The 25,276-nt window shown below is 37.3% G+C and overlaps 1 protein-coding gene across 2 annotated transcripts in view; it reads left to right on the forward strand.

Annotated features, from left to right (window-relative positions):
* Positions 1-2,466: 2,466 nt before the first annotated feature.
* Positions 2,467-25,276, forward strand: part of LOC114664716 (zinc finger protein Aiolos-like) — a 125,710-nt gene continuing 102,900 nt past the window's right edge. Inside the window, exons 1-3 of one of the 2 annotated variants that reach the window (XM_051918774.1) lie at positions 2,467-2,786; positions 19,536-19,589; positions 20,258-20,377. In XM_051918774.1, coding sequence (XP_051774734.1) covers positions 2,657-2,786; positions 19,536-19,589; positions 20,258-20,377 — 304 coding nt within the window. In that variant the 5' untranslated portion in view covers positions 2,467-2,656. The remainder of the gene's footprint in view (positions 2,787-19,535; positions 19,590-20,257; positions 20,378-25,276) is intronic. The other variant, XM_028818941.2, reaches the window with a different exon arrangement.

Genomic DNA, 25,276 nt, shown 5'->3' on the forward strand with positions numbered 1-25,276 from the left:
TGAGAAGCGCTGACCACAAAATGGCTAACCTTGGATGAGGCGAACAGACTGTTTATATGCACCTGCCATGAGGCAGTGGTGTTGCTGACCAAAGAGACATTTTACTTGCACTCAGTGGGATGTGCAAGCAGCAGCGTTTGTGCACATTAGAAGCGTTGCAAACAAGGAGGGAGAGTGTGTGTGTGTGTGTGTATGTATCCAGTAAGAGATGCAGTGAAGTGACATGTGTGTGTCTGGTGAGATGTAGCAGCTGAGCTGACCAGGGAGTTGTGAAACAAAGCAAAGAAACACCATGTAGCCATCTAGTCACAGTTACTGGTGTTGCTAATCTTGTAAGGAAGAAAATACCCATAATCATTCAAAAAGATTTCAGATCTCATCTTAATGCATTTTGTCAAAATCTAATGATATCTGTGTGATTGGTACATTTATGAATGGGTTGGCATGACATACGTTTAATGATAACACAGCTTAGATGAGCTGTTCATGTGTTTCATTAACTATTGTAAGGGCCATTATTGCAATAAACCAAACCCTGCTAAGCTGAGTTGTGCTACACAATAAAACTGTTAGTATAGAGCTGAAGTAATTCTTAAAAGTGTATATACAGAAAGTGTGGACCTATATACCGGTAGATGCTTAAAGCATTAATTTATCAATTTAACGCCAGTGATTTTACTGTTTAGAAAAGGATTAATTCTAGGAGAACATTCTCGCCAGTTTGTACTAGCTCATCGAACAAAGTAGTGCCAAGAACACAGCGGCAGTCTTCAGACAGGCAAGTCCAAGGCGTTTGGTAAAAATTGATGTGAGTGTATGCATGCTGCATGTTCAGCCCAAATAGAGTTAGCAATATCTTGTTGAACACACCTCATCCTCGTGTCTAGCTCTGGTGGTGTTCATGGCCCACAGCTATATCACCAGAAATTCAGAGCACGTAATCCTGTTCTAATCATGTATGAGCCTTGCCAGTACTTAAAAGAGTCTGGGTTGCTGTGAGGCAATCAGGGGCCACTTAACCTTTGATCTGCTTGCTGGATTCAAATACTCCAGCGCAGTGATGAGGACACCATGCTGCAAAAATGTGCGATTCCTTTGGATGAGACATAAAACTGAAGCCCTGACTGTCAATGGTCATAAAGATCACTGGACGTCTCAAAAAGAGAAGGGTGCTTCCCAATGTCCTGGCAAAATGAAGCACTCTGGCCTGGTCCTTCTAGAAACCTTATCATCCACCTGTCCTTTATTGACTAAATATGTCGCTCACCACTTCACCACCTGATAGCTAATGTGTGGTGAATGCACTGGTGCAAGAATGGCGGCCGTTACATCATGCAGGTTGATGCTACACAATGGTGGTGGCTGAAGTGGTTTCCCACTGTCAATGAAAAGCGCTTAAAATAGAAATTAGAAAAACGCTATATACTGTAAATGTAACTCATTTTTATTCATTACCCAGGCAAAGTCCCCACCATTATGTCACAGCACACATAATGTCGGGTATATTGCTACTTGTTGGCTTTTTTTATGACTTTACAACACCATGCCCCCATTAGTATTTCAGTCGCAGCCCACCATCTATCTCCCTTGACATTTTGATCTGGAGTTGTAGCTACTCATCCTATTCTTTCCCTCTCTCAATGTGAGCAAAGACGCTGCCTCTTTAGTCTGTCGGTGAAGCCAGTTATTGTTCCAATACACAAAATCGGGTTTTTTAAGTCACAATATACACCAATTTAGTGACTTGTGCCTCATGCACACACACACGCACTGCTTCACACTTGGGGACACATTGGTGGCTTCATCGTCAGCACTTCGCAATAGTCACCGGCACACATGGTTTAAACTCTGCTGCGAGGCTCGCTTTAACTCTTCATCTCAAATCACACTACTTACATGGTGGGTTTTCATCACGTTCTTTTCCGCTCCTCCGTTGCCACTCAAGCCACGCGTGTCCCTGAACCAACCCCTCCACCGCTTTTGTCCATCCCACCTGCACTGTCCTAGTCTTTTAACAATTTCCGACATGCATTACATAACTGTATTGTCCTATGAAGCTTTCTCAAATATGAGAACAAAACGATAATTTCAGAAGCGCTGATACACTTTATTATTATGAACACATTTCCACTAATATGATTATTCGATATTTACATTTCCGCCTGGCGTTTTATTTATGATACCCTGCTAGACATTTTGGTTGTATTATTCACAGGAGGGCCAGCAGCATCGGCCTGTTGCGCCCCACGAGTCCCACAAAAGCGCGAGATCACACGGCCGTTATCTGCAGCGGGTCGCCTCTCTCCTGCAGAAAACTTTTATGAAGTGAAGACAACTTTTTTTCATCACAGGTGCAGCGGCCTGCGAACTCTTCCCCTCGTTTCCTCGCACCTCAACTGAAAACGCTTTAATCTTAAAGGCAAACACACCGGTGGTTGCGAAGTGTTGCTGTTAAGTCTTGCACACCGATTGCGCACGCTCTCACCTTTTTGTCGATTAAAGGCTGACGTCAAAATACCCCGTACAAATAAAAATACGTTTTAATAGAAATAAACAAGAGGCTTACACAGGAAAAGAAAAGCGTCTTCTTGAATACCGCAACGCTGCTCTCGACGCTGTGCCTTTAAGACGCCAGTCTCTCTCCCCGGGATGGCGTATGACGTCACGCTGCAGTCTGCAGGTCCGGCGTGGAAAAGGGAATCTCCCGCGCTCTCGGCTCGGCTTCTCCAGCGTCAACCGGCACGTGCAGCTTGGAGTGGCTACGCGAGTTGCAGCATCGACGACAGGTAGGAGACTCTCAGGGCTCTCTTTGGCGATTTTATTGGGTGCCTTTTTGACGCGCCGGGTAGGGGGAAGAAGAAAGAACTAAAGAGAAAAATTGAGCGAAAGAGAGGAAGGAAAGTTTAACTGTGGTACGTTGCAGGCGAGGCAAGTGAGTCGGCACTCCGGCGCGGCGCAAGGACCGCTTTCCCGCTCTTCAGCCTTCGAGGTGTGAAATTTCAGCGAAGAGCCAAAACTTCAACTCCTGGAAGTTTATGGTGTCTAAAAAGTCAAGAAAAACCTAACCTTAATGCTTCGTGTGCGCCTTGGAACAAAAAGGTGTCAACCTTGAGGGAATTGCCATTTTGGAAGTTGGCAAAGTGCTTGGTGTGTTTGTGCTTCTCAGAGAAATAAAGAAGGAAGGTAAAAAGGGGTAGAAAGAACGAAGCCAGCCTATTCATTCAGACCAACTGCGAAATTACTTGACAGTTATGTTTTGAGAAACGCACTTCTTTGATCTTCAACACACCTACGGTTTAATAGCCTAATAAAGAATTGAGGGAGAGAGAGAAAGAGAAAAGAGTCGACTCAGTTATCTAAAGTGTGAGGTTTAACTTGCAGCCGTTGCATCGTGAGGAGCCGACCACTGCACCTGCTCCAGAAGTAGGCACTGCCTGGTACCATGGCATTTGGATCCATATGCCACTCTTCTAATTTTGTTCAGGTGTTTGTGTGAATTTTATCTACATGATTTCTTTTTGACACGTGCTAGTGTTACAGTAATACCAGTCAAAAGAGCGTGTGTTCTTTACTGGCAGATGGTCTGTACTCTCAGTTTTACTGTGTGGAATAAAATAAGGCATAAATATGAAAATCTAGCCACCCTTTTTTTTTTTAGTGTGAACAGACCGTCATTCTTTTGTATATTAGTCATAGTTATGTAAATCGCCATCAAGAATGCACATTTACAACACATTTTGTACAAATCAAAAAACTAAGGTGCTTAAACTCAAGCTGAAGTGACAGTACCCTTAGAAGTGAGGAGCTTGGAAAAGACCTGGCATTAGGAATAGCAAATAACACTTGGAATGCAAGAAATAAATGGCAATTCAAGCACAGTATAGAAGCCCTCTAAGATGCTCTTTTTTAAAGTTAATGCTGGAAGGATAGTTCTAGGAGGCAAGAGAGGGATCTGTACATCCATCCATTTTCTAATCTGCTTGTTCTAGATCAGGGTGGCTGCAGCTATAGCACAACAACACTGGGTTCAAAATAGTAAACAGCCCTGTTTAGCCTGTCTGGTTCAAAATAGTAAACAGCCCTGTTTAGCCTGTCTGGATTCATATCATAAAGAGATGTACTGAGGGAATTTGAAGAAAAATAGAAGCCGCCTTTGCTAAACATTGTGGAGTGAGCCATTGGAATAGTAGAAAGAGCGGCATCAAACCATAGTTGACTGGTTTTTGCAGGATAAGCTGCATAGGCAGGTGTTCTGGGGTTATGGTGTTAACAGTCTATTTTTATACATGATTCTGTATCTGACAGGAAGTTAATATAATTGAGCTAACTGAGGAGAAACATGAACACTGCTTTTGCCTCAAGACAGAACTCAAAACAGCTGGATAGGTTTTGATCTGGTAACCTTGTAAATTCAGGCCATATCGATTTATTTTAAACTGTCTCAAATATAATCATGATGTGTAAATTCTGCCCTTATTACCTGCACTCCAGCAAGACAAGGGGTTATATGTTGTTGTTGTAATGCTCCCCATCCCCCTGTCCGGATGGCTCATGAAAACATTCTCCATCTGTTGAATGTCCTCATTAAAGGCAGTACCAAAAGCATTTACTCCATCTTCACTGAAAACCCTTCTCATTTTATGTTCTCCACTTACTGAAGTTTAATAGCTTGTTCGACAGGCATGATAGAGGGACCTTTGCAAAAGATTATTTGTGGAGGAAATTACACTGTTCAGTTGCCTTTATTTCCTTCATAAAACCTATTTCAGGATTTGCGGCGGGGGGGCGGGGTGGGGGGTAGTTAAAGTGGAGGTGAGGATTTTATCTTTTGTGCTTCTCAATGCAGTTATTAAAATAACCACATCTTATGTATGTTTTGAAATTGTTCCTTGTGAATCACAACTTCAGGAGCTTGGATTCATTTCTTTATTGTTTGTGTTGTCTTTTCCATTTCCCTTACTCTGTGAAGCTTTCCTCCAGGATCTTAGGTTTAGTCACATGAATTGTAGAGGTTCATTTTAGGTTAGTTGGTGATTCTAAATTAGTGTAGTGTGAAAACAGTGTAAGTGTTTGAATGTCCATGAGGCTATCCTGTGAGTGTCCCATCCAGGGTTGGTTCTTGTTTTGGATTCAATCCTCCTAGGGACATTTTCGCCATCCTTGTGACTTTCTTTTGGATAAAGAAATTTGGAATAGATTGATATCAAGGTTTGCATTTTCTTATTTCACAAAAGAAGGTTGCTGTAATCAATTACAAGTTCACTTATTTGTGTAATATATTCAAATTATTTCTACAGAAAGGCAACAAAAAAGATTACATTTATAAGTGTTTAAGCTTCCCAGGGTTTGTTTCTGAGTTAGTTTATTTCATGATGCTTTGCAGATTTGTATACTTTATTTTACACACATACACCCTAGCACATCTCTATATCAATGTGGTTAAGTTCATAGCAGCTGTAACAGCATGTGTGGGCCTGAAATCATGAACTGTACTATGCCATTAGTACAGGATTAAACCAATTGTTTGAAGTGTATTATTCTAAGAACATTTGTGCGATATGCTCTGCACATTAAGAACAATCATATGTATTACAATTTCTCCTACAGTCCACTCATTCCCCACCCAGAGCTATGCACCATCAACTTCACACCAGCCTACAGTGGAAAATATTTTACGCATGTGACAGTGTTCTTCAACTTACATTTATTTAGATTAGTATACACTCTAGTAATTTTTGTAACATTGTAGTAAAACACATATAACATTTCCAGTTTGCAAATATTAAATATTCTTTTTGGCTGAGCAGTCAACAAAGGAAGAAGTAAAGACAGTGAAGCAGTGATGTCACCGTTTAAAAGATTTTAGTGACTTTCCATATTGTGAAGTAGTGCGGTGGTTGGTGCTGCTACTTAATGGATCCCGAGATCTGTTTTTGAAGCATTCACACAAGTTTGGTGTACATTGTTTGTGTTTTCAATTTAGGTCTGCATGGGTTTTTTTTCTGGACATTTTGATGTACTTCTTACACCTCAGATATGTGCGTGTTAGGTTAAATAGCAAGTCAAAATTGAAGATAATGTGTGTGGGGACCTTGCAGTGTACTGGAACCCATTCCAAGATTAAATCCTACATTATTCCAGTAGCCTTTGAGATAGATGTTGGTTCCTGCAACAAAGAAATGCTTTAAGTGTATTTCAGAATATTATGTAGTGTCTTTCGTTATGATTAAAGTCATGGAAACCATTGCTTCAAGTGTCGATAGATCTTCTCTTACTTTCCATTTAAGTAGGGTTCATGCTTGGCACATTTGTTTGTGAAGAAGGCACTGGGGAATTTGTAACTTCTCAATTACATATATTTGTTAGATAATCTGTTATGTATAACACCTAACACAAAATACTAGGATTCATGTTCAAATCGGATTTAGATGGAAAAGAAATAGTATTTTCATATGATGTTAGCAAACTGATCATGCCACAACGGGTGCATGGCAGGAACTTGCCATGAATATGATGCCAGGCCACCATAGAAAACATTGCAAAATGCAGGTAACACTCAGTCAGACTAGGTTTAAGTCTGAGAATAATGATGCGATTAAACCAGATTTTACACGTTGTGAGGCAGCAATGCTACTTGTTGTGTCATGCTTTAATTTCATAGAGTTCTTTACTATTGATGGCCTAATTATGTCACTAAAGAAACCTTTAATAAAGTTAATGCAGTTTTTCTATTTTTTGTAAGCTTTTACCAAAGGGATGAAAAACATTTTTATGTAAAGTAGTTGATGATTTGCCATCTCTGCTGGTTTTAATAGATCTGATGTTAACTACATAGTCGTTGGGGGAAAAAATGTAAATAATTGAAAATAGTCTCAGCAAAATGTATTCAATTTGAATTTCCCCGTGGGATTAATGCAATTTTCTCTAATCTAATCTACTCCTGAAAGTAGGAGCAAGTTGTAATAAGAAACAAAAATATTTTCTTTTTTTTTTGTTCTCTCAATCATTTTAGTGCTTTACTGTAAATGAGCTGAAAGGAAAACAATATACATGTGTAATCAGTTTCAGCACTGTCTTTTGACTTTTCTTTTTTGCTATGAATTGTACATGTTATGGGTTTTATTTTTTCTGTATTGTATATATGAATAAGTTGTTTTTCCACAAGTGAATGCTTGGATGTACAGTTTTCTGTAAAAAAGTACAAAAGTGTACCCACAAGAGGAAGGAAGGGTACTGTTCCATATGTAAATGGAACAAAATATTGCATTATGCGAAATGTTAGCAATATTATACTGTGAAGGACTCAATAGCATAAAATACTTAATGAAGCATTATTGTATTCAATTACATAATTTGAATTGCCATTTTTCTTCGTAAGTGCTTTATCTTTTGAAGTTTGCTTCTGTCTATTTCCTTCCACAGTGAACGCCGCTATAGTGTATCATTAAATACGATTACAATACAGAATTGATCACAAACCACAATATATTAAAAAAACAATACAAGCAAATTTAAATTTGATACTGATAGTACTGAAAGCATTTAGTCTGAGTAATGCTAGTAAGATTATAGCATGAAAAGCCAATTATAATTAAGAAAATGTTTCTGATTTGCCTTTTTTTGGTGAACATACAAGTTTGCTCAGGGTATCCAGTTATTGATAACAACGTGTTGCTCATTACAGCCTGAGTGTTGCCATCCTAGAAGTTGGCACAGTTCTATTTTAACATTATATTCTCACCCAGTAATATTGAATTGTTGCTTTTACTTTCCATTTAAGTAGGGTTCATGCTTGGCACATTTGTGTTGTCAAACTCTCAATAAAACATTTCACCTTTGTTTTGAAAGTGCAAGACCCCTCTTTTATTTCTACAGCCATCATTATTTGAATATAACCATACTGTCGTCATCCATTGCATAAACTGATATAGTCCTGTGCTACTGTAACGTTTTCTGTTGAGTGAAGTTTATGTAACTGATTTCAGATCAGAAAGAAGATTAAAAAATAGATATACACTCTTTGACATCTTTTAATTTGCATCAGATATTTCCAGGACATTCCTTGAGAGGAAAAGTTTGAAACATGTAATTATTAATTTGTTTTAGTACAGTATCAGTCATTTTCTTTGTTGTTTTTAATTACACTCTTGTTAAGTGTTTTTTATTACAATAGCTTTTTCATTATTTTAAAATGGTAAGGACCCTCTGCAATTCTGTTGTGAATTTACAGATGTGACAGATAGGGGGCGCTGTCGTCCCCTTGAACCCTCAGATCAGACGCCAGACACCAGATAAAAGTCCAATTCTTCACTTTATTATAATAATCAAGTGCACCAAGCACCCTCCACTCCACAATACTCATAAATATTACAATAATCAATAAACAATAATCAATCCTTCACTCCCAGACGCATTGTCACCCTTCCTCCCGACTCAGCTCAACCCTAGGATTTCCCACAGTCCTTTTTATAGTTCTTGACCCGGAAGTGCTTCTGATCCTTCAGTCCATGTGATTACCCAGCACTTCCGGGTCAGATGAAAACGCTTCTTTTTCTTCAACCCGGAAGCACGTCATTTTCTCTGTCCATGTGACTGGGACGTACTTCCGGGCTGTAGTGAAAATACAAGTCTCTGGGCCTCCCTGCAGCGTCCCCTGGCGGCTCCGACATTATCCAGCAGGGCTGTACAGGAAAATTCCAATGTCCATGATGCCCTGCTGGAATTCGGGGCACCTCCATGCTGTAGGAAGGGCTCCATCTGGCGGCCTGGGAGTATTGGCCGGGATGACTGGCCGGCCATATCCCACACAGATCAGTTGTGATCTCTTATGAGGCCATTAATTACTACAGGAAAAGAACAGTTAGCATTAAATCTAAAAGCGCAGCTGCTATAATGCATACACATGAAATTCTGGACTACTACTACTTTGCTAAAGAATGGACATGTATTGGGTGGGCAAGTAAAGAACAGATGTGAAAATATCAGCATTTGTTTGATGTTTGTTCAGGCAGATTTGGTGTGTTCTGGAGGGAGTACAACTAAAAAGCTGTGCTCCTCCTTTTCACAGATGATGGAGCCCATCATGGTTAGCACTGCGTTTCAGTGAGTTTTTTTTTTCTTTTGTGGGCTGCATGGAGTTGGCACTCAAACCCCTTCTCAGTCTTTTTCACACCTTTTTGACCTGCATGTGCCTACTCCGAGGCTGTGCAAAAAACAGCGGTTTTAGAGATATGAGCCTCCATGATTAAAGCAGCTTGGTTTGCAGACCCAGGCAGTGTGGTTGTTTTTTAATCCTTCTTTGGCCAGGCTGAATACAAATTATTTTCATCTCATTTCCACTATATGCTTTGCTGTGCTTGCTTAAATGTATCTTTTGAACTAACAGTCAAAAAATTATGTTTTTTTCTCACTATATTGAAGTCTCAATATGTACATCTAATTCTAAACTTAGAAAGTAGGAGCTGTAATTGAGTAAGATTCCTAGATATAAATGTGATGTCTCTAGAATTTTCCAGATCCATTCCTAGAACCTGGGTTTGACTGTCTCGTCAATATGCTGAAACTCCCACTAATTTCTACATTCAGTAAATCAGGACTGAATGTCTTTTATTACAGTCTCAGAACACTAAGCGCCACCCACTTTCATGGATTATTTAACCGTAGGAAATGTCACTTTAGGCTCTGTTTCCTGTAACCTTTACTACTCTTGATTGTGCCAAATGCAGTTGTTTATATTGACCTGCAAGTTTTTTGTCAGATGTCAAAAGGGAATTGCCAGGTAAGTTGTTCTATGGAAGAAATTTAGAAAATGTTGTTGAATTGACGTGCATAATCTACTTTCAGGCACTTCCTAAAGAGGCTGAGAAGTACATTTCCTAATGCAGTTTTTTTCCTTAGAGCTTTTTTCCTCTTTAAGGAAATTTGCTCACATCTATACTAAAGCAAAGACACTGTCTAAGCCTTTCTTGAAAACTAAGATTAGGAAATTATCCACAACAGTTCTGTGCCACCTGAAATCCCATAAATTTCCACACCCTTGTAAACTGAACAGGCATTGTGCCACCAAAGTATCCTTGTTCAGCGTTGAACATGGTTCTGTAAAGTGTTTATAAACACTGCCCCACACAGTCTATGATGTCAAAAGTTCTGCTTTTACCTTATAACAGTCTTCAACAAATGTGATCCTATGTATATTGTCTCACTGGGAGAAGGGGAGGTTGATAGAGAGAATCAATATAGTTGCTTATTCTCATTTTTTAAGCATTTCAGATACTGTACTTAATAAAAAGTAAACTATGTGGTCAATGACTTTCCAGTTGCATTTGCGTTGCAGCCTAGAACAAACCTTTAGTGGAAAAAAACACTTTAAAACTGCTGCTGTAATACATTTTATATCAAATTTGTTTTTGGGAAGTAAAATTGTAAAACAATAAATCAGCTTGAAATGTTAAAACTATAATACTTTCAGGCCCTATTCAAGTGGCAAGCTTGATTAAGGCTTGCAATTTATAAAGTACTACTGGGGCTTCTTGAGTTTATTCCAGTTAGTGTTTCAGCATGTCTGTAAAATACTTCATTAATATAGACAGCATGCTTATCTGACATTTTTGAAGAGCTGCTAAAAAAGGTCAGTTTTTTTCAGTTTTGAAATGTTCTTGCTTGAGAATAAAGCACTATATAGGTGAAGTTTCAGTCACTGGTGATGTAACTGAGGCAGTTAAAATAATTTTGAAAATATAGTGATCTGAACCAGTGTATTATTATGGAGTTTTTTATTTTGTGAATAGTAAAACTTATTGAACTCAATATGCAAAAACTATTTTTGAAATACAGCATGTCCAGAACCAAATTACAGCTAAAAAACATCCTGAACAAAGAAAATGGGCATGCTGCAGATGTATGCCACTTGCCTGAGTGCAACATAGTATGAGCAAAGTTATACAGCTGCAAGTGACAAGCACAAAACCAAAAAGACAAACAAACCACCAAAATCAACAGTTCAAAATCCTCTTCCTCAAAACCTAATGGGAGAAAATAAGTGAAATTTGAGGGTACTGACATAAGAAACTTAATTATTTTGCCTTTTATCTGGATTAATCTAATAGCTGATTAAGGAAATATCAATAATGCTCTATCAGTCTGAATTAAACAGTAAATAAAACATTGACTAAAACCACACAAACAAATTGGAGCCATATCCACCATAACTTGGACAAAACTTTATATGGCACAATGCATACTTGTTACATATACAGAAGTAATATGCAGTTGCTTCCTGGTCTTGTTTGTGACTGTTGATGATCAGACCTGCTACAGAGAGGAACAATAAGAGTGCTTGCCTGCTGAGTCTTAACACAGTTGCTTGTACTGCAATGCAGGTTATTAAAATCTCCATCTCTATGTATACATATAAATAATTCTTTAATAATAATTCTTTGCATTTATATAGCGCTTTTCTCATTACATTAAATGAACATACACAACTTTTTTATATATGTATATGTTCACTGTTTTTCAGATCTGTTTAATACTTTACAGGGTTTGGGGAGCTGAAGTCTTTCCTGGCTCATCAGGCATAAGAAAGTAATCGGTGTTTAGAATAGGCGCCAGTCTATCCATGTACCAGGCACCGTTGTGCACACTTATACTCTTGCATGGAAATTAGTTAGTGTGAAAGAATTCTGAACTATATGAATACCTTACCAGTCTGCTGTGTATCATATTGTGTGTGTTCTAGAAGGTGCATGTAAAAGTGATAATATCATCAAGAACAAGAGCCAGAAATTAGCAAGAAATATGAGACACTTTATGAAGTGTTTTATAATCCAGAAATGGATTGTTCTAAATGAACATAAATGTTAATGTCAATGTTAGTTTGTGGGCAGCTGCTTATACATGCAGTCATGTTATCCAAAGTGAGTTTCGTATTCAACAAGTACAGGTTGTGGTGACAGGAATTGTAGCAAAAGTCGAGATAACTATCTCTAACTGTGATGCAAGCATTATTTGTTTTATATCGCCTAGTGCAATTTTAGTAGTTACAAGAAATGTTGGCAAATATTGTCAAGAAATGTTGGAGTTTTAATACCATAAAACCTTCTGTACTAGGGAATAAGCTTTGGACATGCAGGTTAATGCTCCAATAGTAGCCTGGATTGCTGACTTCCCTCTCAGGTCAACTACAGTCTGGCCGGCTGCAGACCTGCTCTTCGGACACCTTGGTGAGCATTACTGGAGTACTGCAGGGGACTTTTTTTAATCTACCTTTCTATTTACCCTCTATTCACTGGACTTCAGGTACAAATCACAGTCATGTCATCTGCAGACTTTCTTGGATGACTGTGCTATTTTGGTCTGGAAGGACAGGAGGTTGAAAACAGAAAAGTGGTGGACAGTTTTGTGGAGTGGTTTGAGCCAAACCATATACAGTACAACATCACTAAGACTAAGGCACTTTTCGTGGATTGTAAGAAGCAGAGGATCCCCATGAGCCCTGTCACCATGTGGAGGTGGGGAGGATTATAAGTACCTGGGAGTATATATTGACCTGTGGTCCAGGAACACAGATGGTGTCATTAAAATGGGCCAGAGCCGACTGTACCTGCTGGGGTGGGTCAGGTCTTTTTGTGCCTGCAGGATCATATTGTACACATTCTATCACTCTGTAGATGCAAGCGGTATATTCTATGTAGTGATGTGCTAGGGCAGCAGGGTTTCAGCAGATGATGCCAATAGACTTCACAAGCTGATTGAGAGAGTTGGTTTGGTTCTGTGAGTTGAACTTGAGACTCTTATCAAAGTGTCTGGGAGTATGATGCTGAGGAAATTGCTCTACATCATAAACAATCTTTCTGACCACCTGCAGGCCTCCTTGGTGGAACATCAGAGCCTACACAACAAAAGATTTATTGCCCCCAGGTGCAGGACTGAGCACCCAAGATTCCTTCTCCTTGTGACCATTGCACTCTATAACTCCTCCCCTTTCCTTAGGGGGATACCTAGGAACTTTCAATAACAACATTTCCTCTTGCAATAATCTGATATGTGCAATTGGTAAATTATTACACATGTGATGTGTGATATTCTTCCTCCATTAATCATTCCCATTAATTATTTTTCAACTGTTATTATTCTCATTATTACTGGCTCTGTTGTGGTGGGTTGGCACCCTGCCTGGGATTGGTTCCTGCCTTGTGCCCTGTGTTGGCTGGGATTGGCTCCAGCAGACCCCTGTGACCCTGTGTTCGGATTCAGCGGGTTGGATAATGGATGGATGGATGGCTCTGTTTTTCTCTATGGGTTAAGGAAAGATTTATCTAATTTTATCTTGTCTTGTCTTACCTTATCTTATCGTGCTCCTTTTTCTTGTTCTACTTTTATTTGCATTATTAAATCTATATAGTACCATTGGTTATTTATATTACTCAACACATTGAATAAAATGTAGTTGTTCAAATCTGTATTATATAACAATGTCTAGCTGGGTGAATGTTAGAATTAGAATGTTCCACTAATAATTAAAAACTAGCTTATAATTAATAATAATTCATTACATTTATATAGTGCTTTTCTCAGTACTGAAAGCGCTATCCACACAGGGAGGAACCGGGAAACGAACCCACAATCTTCCAAATTAGTGAATAAACAGATTATCAAGCTAGTGTTAATCTTTGAATTATGTAATGAAACAGAGTGTCATTTATTTGATGTGGCTGCAGGAGATATAAGTATAATACATATTATATAAAGTTAAGTAAAAGGAGAGAGGAATTCTGTTATAAGTGTACATTATTTAGTTGGGGAAAAGAGGGAAATGGCATGCCTGGAAGGTATCGTTTACTGTGTAGGTTTATGTGTAATAAGCAAAAATTATACTCATGGTGTGTTTGACTATAGACGTGACACATAAGCAGCACTCACTCTACTGGGTAGAATTCAAAAACTGTTGGAAAGCCCATGAAGTCTTTCCATCTGAAAGGTTATTGTTGTTTAGAGTATTATGATAGCAGCATTATTTACCCAGTGCTTTTCTCATTGCGTTTTAACAGGAAGGCTATTGAGAAAAGAGATGATGTAACTCAAATTAACTCCCATATCTATGATTGCTTCATAAAATTCATTGTCATACTTTGCACAATGGTGTATTTAAGATAAAGATGCCAATAGTATTACAAATAGCTATTCTGTTTTACTGAGTTTTAGTTGTAGAAAGTGGTCTGACCTTGACACACTGACAGAATTGAGCAATGCAGTTAGTGTGTCCATCCAAAAGTAGTTTGAAAGCTGTGTGACATATCATTAGAATTAATGTAAATTAAATTTCCATTGTGAGGCAGTAGTAGTTTGAAGATGTAAAAATAAGTTGGCTCAGATGTTGGAAGGACATCACAGGAAGTTGTATGTAACTGTGTTCTAGGTCAAGGTTGAAGTGATGTTTAGTAATCATTTTCAAATTCATTTGATTAAGTACAAAAAAATATCAGACAAATGAAAGTATACATTAAAATTAAATATGGTTCCAAAAAAGACATAGTGTGTTATAATTCCGGTTAAAATACTCTTATGCAGTATTACAGGTAAAGGTACCAATGTGTTATTCTGTACTGCAGAATTTTATTGCTTGTCATATTGTTCTAGATTTATGCAGCACAGGATGTGGAAGATCACTAAAGATGTGAGGAGGCATTATAGAACAATATTTGCATATTGCTGTTCCTTAGGTTTTTGATCAGTCACATTGGTTGTTGCTTTAATATTTTATGTTCTGTAAATACAGATTAGACCAAAGGATAGGGCACTCAGGCAAACCAGATACAATTTAACACAGTAGTTAGTTGTCACTTTATGTAACCAAAACAATTTTTGTTGAAAATTCTTAGGTGTAGCATTTAAGGACCCTGTCAGAAAGTATTAAGGGTAATCTAGATCATAAGAAACAGAGACATATTCAGAAGTAGGATATGTATAGTTTTCAGTATTTCTTGTAGTACTTAAATAGGATCATGTGCTAATGTGTGTTATTTTTCTGGGCAGTACATGGATAAATAGAAAACTTAAGCTTTTAGTTTTTGTATTCTATTTCGTGAACACATCTGTAATATTGAGGGTATCAGGGACTAAACCAGACTTGCAGGATAGGTTGAATCCATCCAAAGGATGTAAGGCTGGAGACAACCCTGCATGAGATATCAGTCTGTTTATTTACACACATGCTCACCTTAGACTAATTTAGAGTTCAAGGAATCACAATAGACAGAAACACAATAGAGAATTTAACTTCAGTCCAAGTGCTGTTAAGTGGCATTTCTACCCACTGTACTATGATGCTGTTCATGCATGATGATCAAATCTGTTTTTTTATTTTCAAAAAATACCTGTTTTCTCTTAATTTAATTCTTGCTCCTACTCTCTTGAATAGTTATGGACTTTTCTCTGTAGCTAGGCATGTTACCCAGACACAATGTTTCCTGAAAAACCTTTGTGCATGTTGTAGTGGTATGGTGATGCACTATTATCTCTTTCTTTATACATGTTGGACTTCCTGTATCACCACCATGGAATTTTTCATACATATTGTATTCTTACACCGGAGCTATTCCAAACATATTTTAATAGCATCTGACTTTTACAACATTTACCTTAATGTTACCTCTTGGAACATTTAGTTAACCAAAAACAAATTGGAATATAAATCACTTGTGAGCTTATAGTGGTTGCAAGAGCCCAAAAATGATTGTTCCATTTGAATTATTTGATCAATGAAGCTTGATGTTTAACTACATTTAATCAAAGTCTTTGCTATAATGTTTATTATTAGTTTTGCTCTGACTTCATGATCAAATAAGACCAACAAATATCAGTTGCTAAATCCTAATATTAATAAGATATGTAACTTGCTTAAATAGATTATATGGATATAAGTTCAAGCTAATTGAAGATCCTTAATCTAATTTTGACAATACATTTGTTGTCACACTGACTGTCAAAGCTGAAAAATTACAGTCCTATTATACTCTACGTTTATATGTTCAATTCAATAAAAACAATTTCTGTTTTTAAACAAATGTAAAAAATCCCTTGTATTAGTAACTGTCTAATAATTACAAATTGTGGTTGGCAGATGGCACACACAGGATGCCAAGTTGTACCTCGCTTGTTGTTTAGGACCCTGCATGTGCTGTCTGATTTGTACTTAAACTGCTTAGAGTTCTAAAGAGGATGAGAGTTTTACAAGGACCAGCCACCAAATACAAATCAAGCTTTCCATTATTTTCATGTATCATCATTTGATATTTTATATTAGTGCTGGGCGGTATACCGGTTCATACCGAAAACTGTTTTTTATTTTTTTTATGATATGGATTTTTCTTATACCGCAACACCAGTTTAAATTGCCTAAACGACATTCGGAATGTGGCGCAGCGGGAAACTGTTCAAGTGGGGACATTTTTCACTGCTACACCGCTAAACACAGGTTTGTTGCACTAGGGCTCTTTTTCACTGCTTCACCACCAAATAGGTAGCGGCAGGTAGCATAGGTATTGCGCGGTGAAAATGGACAGAGAACATTCCGAAACTGAAGCCGACGATAAAGTTGAACATGATGAACAGAAGAACTTTTGCCGAAAAAAAGGAGTCACGTCCGTCGCCTGGAGATACTTTAGTTTTAAAAGGTCAGATGTGTAAATACTGTTTCTATACTACTGGATAATACTGCAAGCCAAGTTTTACTTGTTTTATTTGTTTTCAATACAGTGTAATGTACCTGGGTACTGTGTAATAGTGTAACGACACGTTGACTTTATTCTCGACATTTCCACTTTAATCTTGACGCTTATGACGAGAATAAAGTCGACATGTTGACTTTATTCTCGACATTTCTACTTTATTCTCGCCGTTTATGTCAAGATTAAAGTTGACATGTTGACTTTATTCTCGTAATTTGTCATTAAAGTAGAACATCGTAAACTAAACTTCATCGTAAAATGAATATTTAATTTACTAGATTTTCTCAAACCCTGTCATAAGTTATATAGCACATTAAATGCTTTGTGTTAAGCGATTCTTAAACTGACTTCTTCTTGCACTAAGAGGAGGCGCCGGCAGCGATCGCCACACAGAATACATTCACTTCATGATCTTCCTGCTCTCTGAACATTTAGAATGCTAAGATAAATACTTAATATAATTTTCATGGTGAAATGCATTAAAGCATGCATTAATCATATGGGGGCACGGCGGCGTGCCTGCCTTGCATTTGCATGTTTTTTCTGGTGGGTTTACTCGGCGTGCTTCAGTTTCCTTTCAAAGTCATGTAGGATGTGGGGTTTTGTTGTGCTATATTGACCCTGCTAGTGTATGTTTTGCTTGTATTCATCCTGCGATGTGCTGGCGACTCGTTCAGAGATGGGCGCAACTCTGAATGGATGGCATAATTAAACATGTATAACGAAGATATTTTTAAAGTTCTGAACACTCCGTGGGCTAAGTTTATAACTAGTTTTAATTTCACAAAGGCGTTTATCGTGTGGTGATTGGTTATGTGGTGAAAGAAAAAGGAAGGATAGGAACTGGGGTTTTGGTACGTCAGATAGAGACAGCATGCATGCAATAAAGATAGCCCGCTCAGAAGAACATGCATTGAACTCTGTGTTCGTGTCTCCGACCAGCAGATCACAAACCCAACATTTACACCATATTTAAGTTAAACCTGTGCGATAGCTATTCATACATCCAGTTTTTTGGAGCCTCGTCACACCTGCCATAAAGTTCTCTACACTGAACATACACCTGGGGACCCCTTTCTGCGAGGGAGCAGCACTACCGCCTCACTACCGTGCATGTGTAATACCTGCTTTAATGCATTTCATCATGAAAATGATATCAAGTATTTATCTTAGCATTCTAAATTTTCAGAAAGCAGGAATATCATGAAGTGAATGGATTCTGTATGGTGATCGCTGTCTTCTCTTAGTGCGGAGGAAGTCAGTTTAAGAAGCGTAGTGATTAACCACTGGGTCGGGGAACGTAACACAAATCATTTAATGTGCTGCATTAATTTATGACGGGGTAAATTAAGTAATTGATTAAACATTGATTTTAGGAAGAAGTTTAGTTTACGACATTCTACTTTAATTATGAAGTAAACTATGAGAATAAAGTGGAAATGTCGACTTTAATCTCGACATAAACGGCGAGAATAAAGTGGAAATGTTGACTTTGTTCTCGACATATAGTTTGTTTTTTTCTTCCCAGTATAGCTTAGCTTGAAGCAAGGTCCATATTAATGCAGTTTGCCTAAATGATGGTTCAGTTGGTAAAGATTTCATCACCAAGTTGCACTTGTTTTATTTTATTTTAATTTGGTTAATACTGTGTAATGCACCTGGGCTTGAAGTAATAGTGCAACTATCAGTAATAATGCTATTATTTATTTTATTGTTATTATTTATTAGTTTAAATATTATGCAGTTTAATGATGATAAAGTTGTTTAAAAAGTCACTTTAACGTGTCAGTGGACAGAGATTGTTAACATTAACAGAAAGTGTAGTTGGTTTACAAAAAATATTTACTATTTATTCCTTTTCTAAGACATATTCGGTGCAATACAATTTTTGACAAGCACTTCTGGATATTTTACTAAGTCTAAATGCCTCTTTGTATGGTTGAAAATATGTTGTCAAAATTATAGTTTGTTTTTGCAAAATTTGTTCAATAAAAAGGTTCTATATTTTGACTGCATCTGTCATGCAATGTGATACCTTCTCCATTAGTGCCACCCCCTTGAAAACTATCACTTTATGGAGCAATGCAAAACTGTATTAATACTTGTGTGCACATTAAAATGTTTTTTTTTTTTGTACAATGTACAATACTCTTGACAGTGGAATAGGTTATTCTTAGCCAGTAATTGCAGTGGAAAATGTGGTTATCATCCACTCATGCATGGGGAAAAAAATACCGTTGAATACCGTGAAACCGGGATAATTTAGAAAAATACCGTGATATAAAATTTTGGTCATACCGCCCACCCCTATTTTATATCAATCTAAACTGGTTTAAATGAAATGCCACAATCTGCAACTCTTGTTTGAGTGTAGGTTATTTTTTCCTTGGCTCTCATTTGATTTAATCACTCAATCAAGAAATGATTAGAGTGCTTACAAATTGGTGAATATCAGATCATTCTTCTCTGCTGTTCCATTTGTTTCTGCCTGGTTTGCAATCACCATAGCACTTGCCTCCTAATTCTTGTTCCCCATCTGCACTTCCCAAATTTGATAAAATGGTTTCCTATTTTATTATGACCACTGAAAATATACTAAATTATTCTAACCTATCTAATACCTGCTAACACATAATCAGCTTTTGGTGTTTTGGTGTAGGTTCTGATGTTAAGAGCATGGCAAATTACTGCTCGGGTCTACCTGGCTTCTGCATTCTCCCACCTCTTCACAGACTGTAGCATGTCCAGTTTTGTTACATTGCATTGTCTGAAAAATAAATGTTGTCTTCTGATTCTTTATTTTTTAAGAAAACTCGCTGAAGATGGAGTCTGATGATTCACAGGAACAGAGACACTCTTCAGGTAAGACCCATGCCACTGACAAATCATGCACCCCTCCTATACAAGAAGGTTGCATTCTGTTTAAACATGCACCACTTTTTCAGAAAAGGAAGTCTTGTTTTTAGGAAGCATATGAGAAAAAAGCAAAGAAAAGAACTATCAAAGTGTGAGCAGTTTTGTCAGAAGTAACCAAGAATTTTTTTTTGCTAGGTGGGCGTCCTTGTTTGCACTGTAGACAGTTTGAGGTTGAACTTTTGACTTCCCTGCCTGTTCTAATATAACTTAACTTTCCAAAATAAAATTCAAGGTTTGACTTTGGAGAAAAAGATTTGGGAATTGAAGCCTTCAAGTTCCTTAGTTTCTATTGTTAAATGCATTTTGTAGAAATTTATGCTATCAGGAAATTATTTTGCAATATAGTGTTGAATGTTTGAGGTTTCTATTGTAGGTGTATTGCTTTAGCAGTCATGCCATGATCATCCGAAGGATCAGAAAACAGAAAGGTTCTGTTGTGTCTAGGCCCAAGAGTTTTCCTCACTTAATGCACATAAAATGTAGCCGTTTATGTCCCAATTTTCATTACATCGTTTAATACTATAGAAATGGCTATTACTGTAGTTTGTTTTTAGTGTAGATCCAGTTCAAGTTAAGAATGGTTTCTAATATATATCAATTGTCTTTTCATTCAGACAGCCAGCAGATGTCTTTGGATCTACGCATTCAAGCGTCTCTAGATGAGACGGAGACTTCAGATTCTGACAGAAATCCAACTGAATTGGCTAAGAAAACTTCACAAGAGGAAGATGCTGGTATGTTTTCCATGAATGTGTTACTTTGTGCTGCTGATAGTCATATACCTGTGTAGGCATTGCTAAGACATTTAACTTCCAGTTCCAGATGCATGTTAAAGTGGTCTTTTCCTTCCATGGAAAACCTGGCAGGATTGCTATATTGCCATATATTTTTGTAGGAGTAATTATTTTCAGTAAACAAGATGTATTGCAGTGTAGATAGTTTTAGTCTAAGATATGTTAATATATTGCAACCTTCTTTAACAGTTGGGAAGAGAAAGAATGCCACAACCAGGGTATCCTGAATTAATAACAACTTATTTTGTTTATTATAATAAAGTTAATAGGCATCAAATTAGCTTAGTAGGCTTCTTGTAGCCCCAAATGTTTTTTTATTCTCTTATTCCAAGCTCTCCTTGTAGTTCAACTCATCATTGGCATGATGTCATTACAGGCAAATAGTACACCATCCAAAAGGGAAGAATTCCTCCTCTACTTGTAGCCAGATGTGAATTACTCTTTTTCATTTCCATGTACGTCTTCTCCCCAAAAATTAGTTTGACCCTTCTGCTTGTTTCTATGCTGCAGCAATGTCCTGTCTGTATCTGAGATAAAGAGAAAATACTCTTGAACACCCCTAGTTTCTGTCACTAATTGTACAACCAGTTATGTCAGAAGGGCAAGTGTCTCTTAATAAATTTGCCACCTGCTGTGTAATTAGTAGCCTTTGCTTTTAGAGTACAAACAGTCACAGAATGCCTACCTGCTGTTTTGTGATTGTTAATGTTAAGAGAAATCTCTGTGTTGAAGAAACAACCAAAGACACCTATTCACTCTCACCTTTCAAAATGGTTGCACAATACATTTAACACAATAGACGTTGCACAACCTCTTGTTCTGTGCAATGTTTAGCATTAATGTAATTTAATGCTTACAAAACTCTTATGACCAAACCACATAGTTTGTGGCTTATGTGTGAATCCTCAAAATATATGAATAGCTTAATTTTAATTTCAAGACTCACCTTTCTATTTTTAAGAAGGGAAATTGTCATTAGCTCTTGCTTTATTTATGTATGCTGATTAGAAGATCTAGGTGCCAGCAGCTTTTCTTAACTTCTGTAAAAACAAAGGGCTACTACTGCATACTACTCCACACCCTGACAGAAATACTACAATTAAGAAGCATTTCAAGCATAACTTTGGTGTTTTTTAAATCATTATTATTTAACAATCAGGCATGTACAGTATTTGTTTGCCTAATAGGCGGACTGGTGGCTCTGAGGCTAGGGATCTGCACTGATAATCGGAAGGTTGCTGGTTCGAATCCCGTAAATGCCAATAGGGACTCTGCTCTGTTGGGCCCTTGAGCAAGGCCCTCAACCTGCAATTGATGAGCACTTTGAGCAGTGAGAAAAGCGCTATATAAATGCGAAGAATTATTATTATCTATAATAATAAAAGGCAAAGCCCTCACTGACTGATTCACTCACTCACTGACTGACTGACTCACTCATCACTAATTGTCCAACTTCCCGTGTAGGTGGAAGGCTGAAATTTGGCAGGCTCATTCCTTACAGCTTACTTACAAAAGTTAAGCAGGTTTCATTTCAAAATTATACGCGTAATGGTCATAACTGGAACCTCTTTTTTGTCCATATACTGTAATGGAAGGCAGCAAGATGGCCGTAGGAGACTGAGTTGCGTGTCGCGTCATCACGCCTCCCACGTAATCACGTGAACTGACTGTGAACTCAGGACGTAGAAAAGGAGGAGCCCCAAAGAGCGCTGAAGAAAACATTCATTACACAATTGACAAGGCAGCGAAACAATAAGAAGCGAGTGAGTGACGCATACAAGCATCTTCATAAGACACGAGGTATAAAAAAGCACGGTGTAAACCGTAAGTCTAAATTAACTTTATAGAAACGCTTCCGCTGCCGTTTGCAATACCATATTCGCGAGATACAAGTTTAATGAGAAGACACGAGGTATAAAAAAGCACGGTGTAAACCGTAACCTTAAATTAACTTTATAGAAACGCTCCCGCTGCCGTTTGCAATGCCATATTCGCGAGATACAAGTTTAATGAGAAGACACGAGGTATAAACGAGAGTTTGCATCACTTTGTAACAGAGTTAAAATTGCTGTAGCGAGAAACTTTTAACTGCCGGGTCTTAGCTAACATTAAATAAACCCGTGGACATCGCAACATCACACAAGAGAGCGGCTCACGTGAAGTGACTGAACGCAGCAGGAGTGATCACTTCCATGAATCAAACCTGTTCAAAAAACACATTACACAATTGATAAGGTAGGAAAAGAATATGAAACAAAGCACGGTATAAATCGTAACTTTATATTAAGATTATAGAAACGCTGCCGTTTGCAATACCATATTCGCCCCTGCGAAGCGCGGTGATTTTGCTATATATATTAAACTATTTCAACCATTGTATGATCTGCTTCTCGCAACTGAAAGAGGGCACCGTGGCAGAAGTTAGCCGACTTGCTCACCAACCACAAGCGTTACCTGGTAGGTAACCACCCATACAATCAGATTGTGAATCAGACTACGAATGCCTGCGATGTAATTACCCCGATCTACATGCTGTCAAATGAACGAACCACACGCCGTGGCACAACGTTAGGGGCTTCGCCTCTACGTCCGAGGATCGATTCCCGTAAGGGAGTGCAGTGACTGTGTACTCCTGATGAGCCCACAATTACGGCGAAACACGTGTCGCATACTATGCATCTTCAAAGCACGGTGTAAACAGTAAGTTTAAATTGAGTTTATAGAAACGCTCCCGCTGCCGTTTGCAATACCATATTAGATGACTTTGTAACAGAGTTAAAATTGCTGGAGCGATAAATTTTTAACTGCCGGGTCATGTCGCGTGTTCTTGGGTAGGTACACCAAAAAATGTATACATTTATGCATGTAATGGGCAAACAAAAAATGTACTATACCCGAAAGCACTACAGTAGTACTCAATGTAACTTTACTTCTTAAATGTTAATGTTTTACTGTTTAATAATTTATACGCTTCTTATATGTTATTCAGATTCTTTTATCAAAATACCAGTAACAGCGCACTGCACGATAACGTGGAGTGAATACACTTGACATGACCATTCATAGTATTTATCCTCTTTCTCTGTACGTTTACCATTCGTTTGCTCAGAGGTTGAAGCGCTTGCTGCTTAATGAGCAGCTCTTCACCCTAGCGTCCCGCTGCTTCTCTTCTTTCGTCGGCATCTTTTCCCGTTAAAACTGATTTTTTTTAAAACTTAGTATGTTTTCTTTAATTTTTCAGTTAAGCTGGCACTTAAGTCTTCAATCTGCCTCAAGAATGATTAGTGAAGGTGGTAGACAATGAAAATGTCAGCCGTACGCATCCGCCACGCACGCACTGGTGCGCGCAGCTGTGAGTTGATTCTACAATAAAATAAAGATAAAAAGAGTAATAACTTGCAGCACCGCTATTCAATTACACTTGCCTAACGCCTCTCCTAAGGGGAAATACTGTGGGATCTGGGCATCCGTCAAAGCAGCAATCACAAGCCCGATTAGAAAGCGGGAAGCTGTGATTTGTCCTCTCCCTCTCATGTAACAATCACAGCCCGTGTTGCAACGCACTATGTATGTATATGTATATATGTGTATGTGTGTGTATATGTATGTGTATATATATATGTTCATATGTGTGGGAAAGCGAATAGTAGACGTGACGTAGTATATGTGTACCAAATTTCACGTCAATAGGTGAAACGGTTTGTGAGCTACAGCTGATTTAAAATCCTGGACAGACAAACGAATAGCCACGGTAGCGTATTATAGAAGAACATTTTACTGTTTAATAATTTATATTTATATGCAATGTGCTTCTTATATATTACTTCATATTATCATATGATAATGATGTTAATGTTGTTTATATTGATTTCTATGTTATTGTAAGTGCTCTTTATTTGTGGAAAAATAAATTTGGCAATTAAACTTATTTTATACATACATTTTATTTTTTTTCTCTTGCACTCAGTGAGCGAATCCACTGGGTAATCCGCTATATATATAATATATATATATATATATATATATATATATATATATATAGATATATGTGTATGTATGTAGATATACAAATATGTATATGTATATATATGTATATATGTGTGTATGTATGTAGATATACAAATATGTATATGTATATATATATGTGTATATGTATGTAGATATACAAATATGTATATGTATATATATGTATATATGTGTATATGTATGTAGATATACAAATATGTATATATATGTATATATGTGTATATATGTAGATATACAAATATGTATATGTATATATATGTATATATATGTAGATATACAAATATGTATATGTATATATATGTATATATATGTAGATATACAAATATGTATATGTATATATATGTGTCTGCATATATATATATATGTGTGTATGTATGTATGTGTGTATATGTATGTGTATATATATGTTGATATATGTATATGTATATATGTGTGGATGTGTATATGTATATATATATATATATATATATATATATATATATGTATATATGTTTACATAACCTCTTTAACACACTACTTCTCCGCTGCGAAGTGCGGGTATTTTGCTAGTTATTAATAAACTTGTGCTGTTAACTGAAGCATTGATAAAATGAAAAAGAGTGTTTCTCCAGCGGCTTACAATGGTCATCTATGTGACACCAGAGCAAACATGATAAAAGATGCCTTAAAGCTTACACAATATGTTGACTTTGGAGCAAAGAATGTTCCTGAGTATTGATACATGTCTTGAGGTGCCAAACATATCGGAGAAGATATATCTATGTTGTTTTAACAAAAATAGATTTTCTGAAAAGAAGTCGAACTATCCCCTTC

Source organism: Erpetoichthys calabaricus, chromosome 14, assembly GCF_900747795.2.
Source record: "Erpetoichthys calabaricus chromosome 14, fErpCal1.3, whole genome shotgun sequence".
Lineage (NCBI taxonomy): Eukaryota > Metazoa > Chordata > Cladistia > Polypteriformes > Polypteridae > Erpetoichthys > Erpetoichthys calabaricus.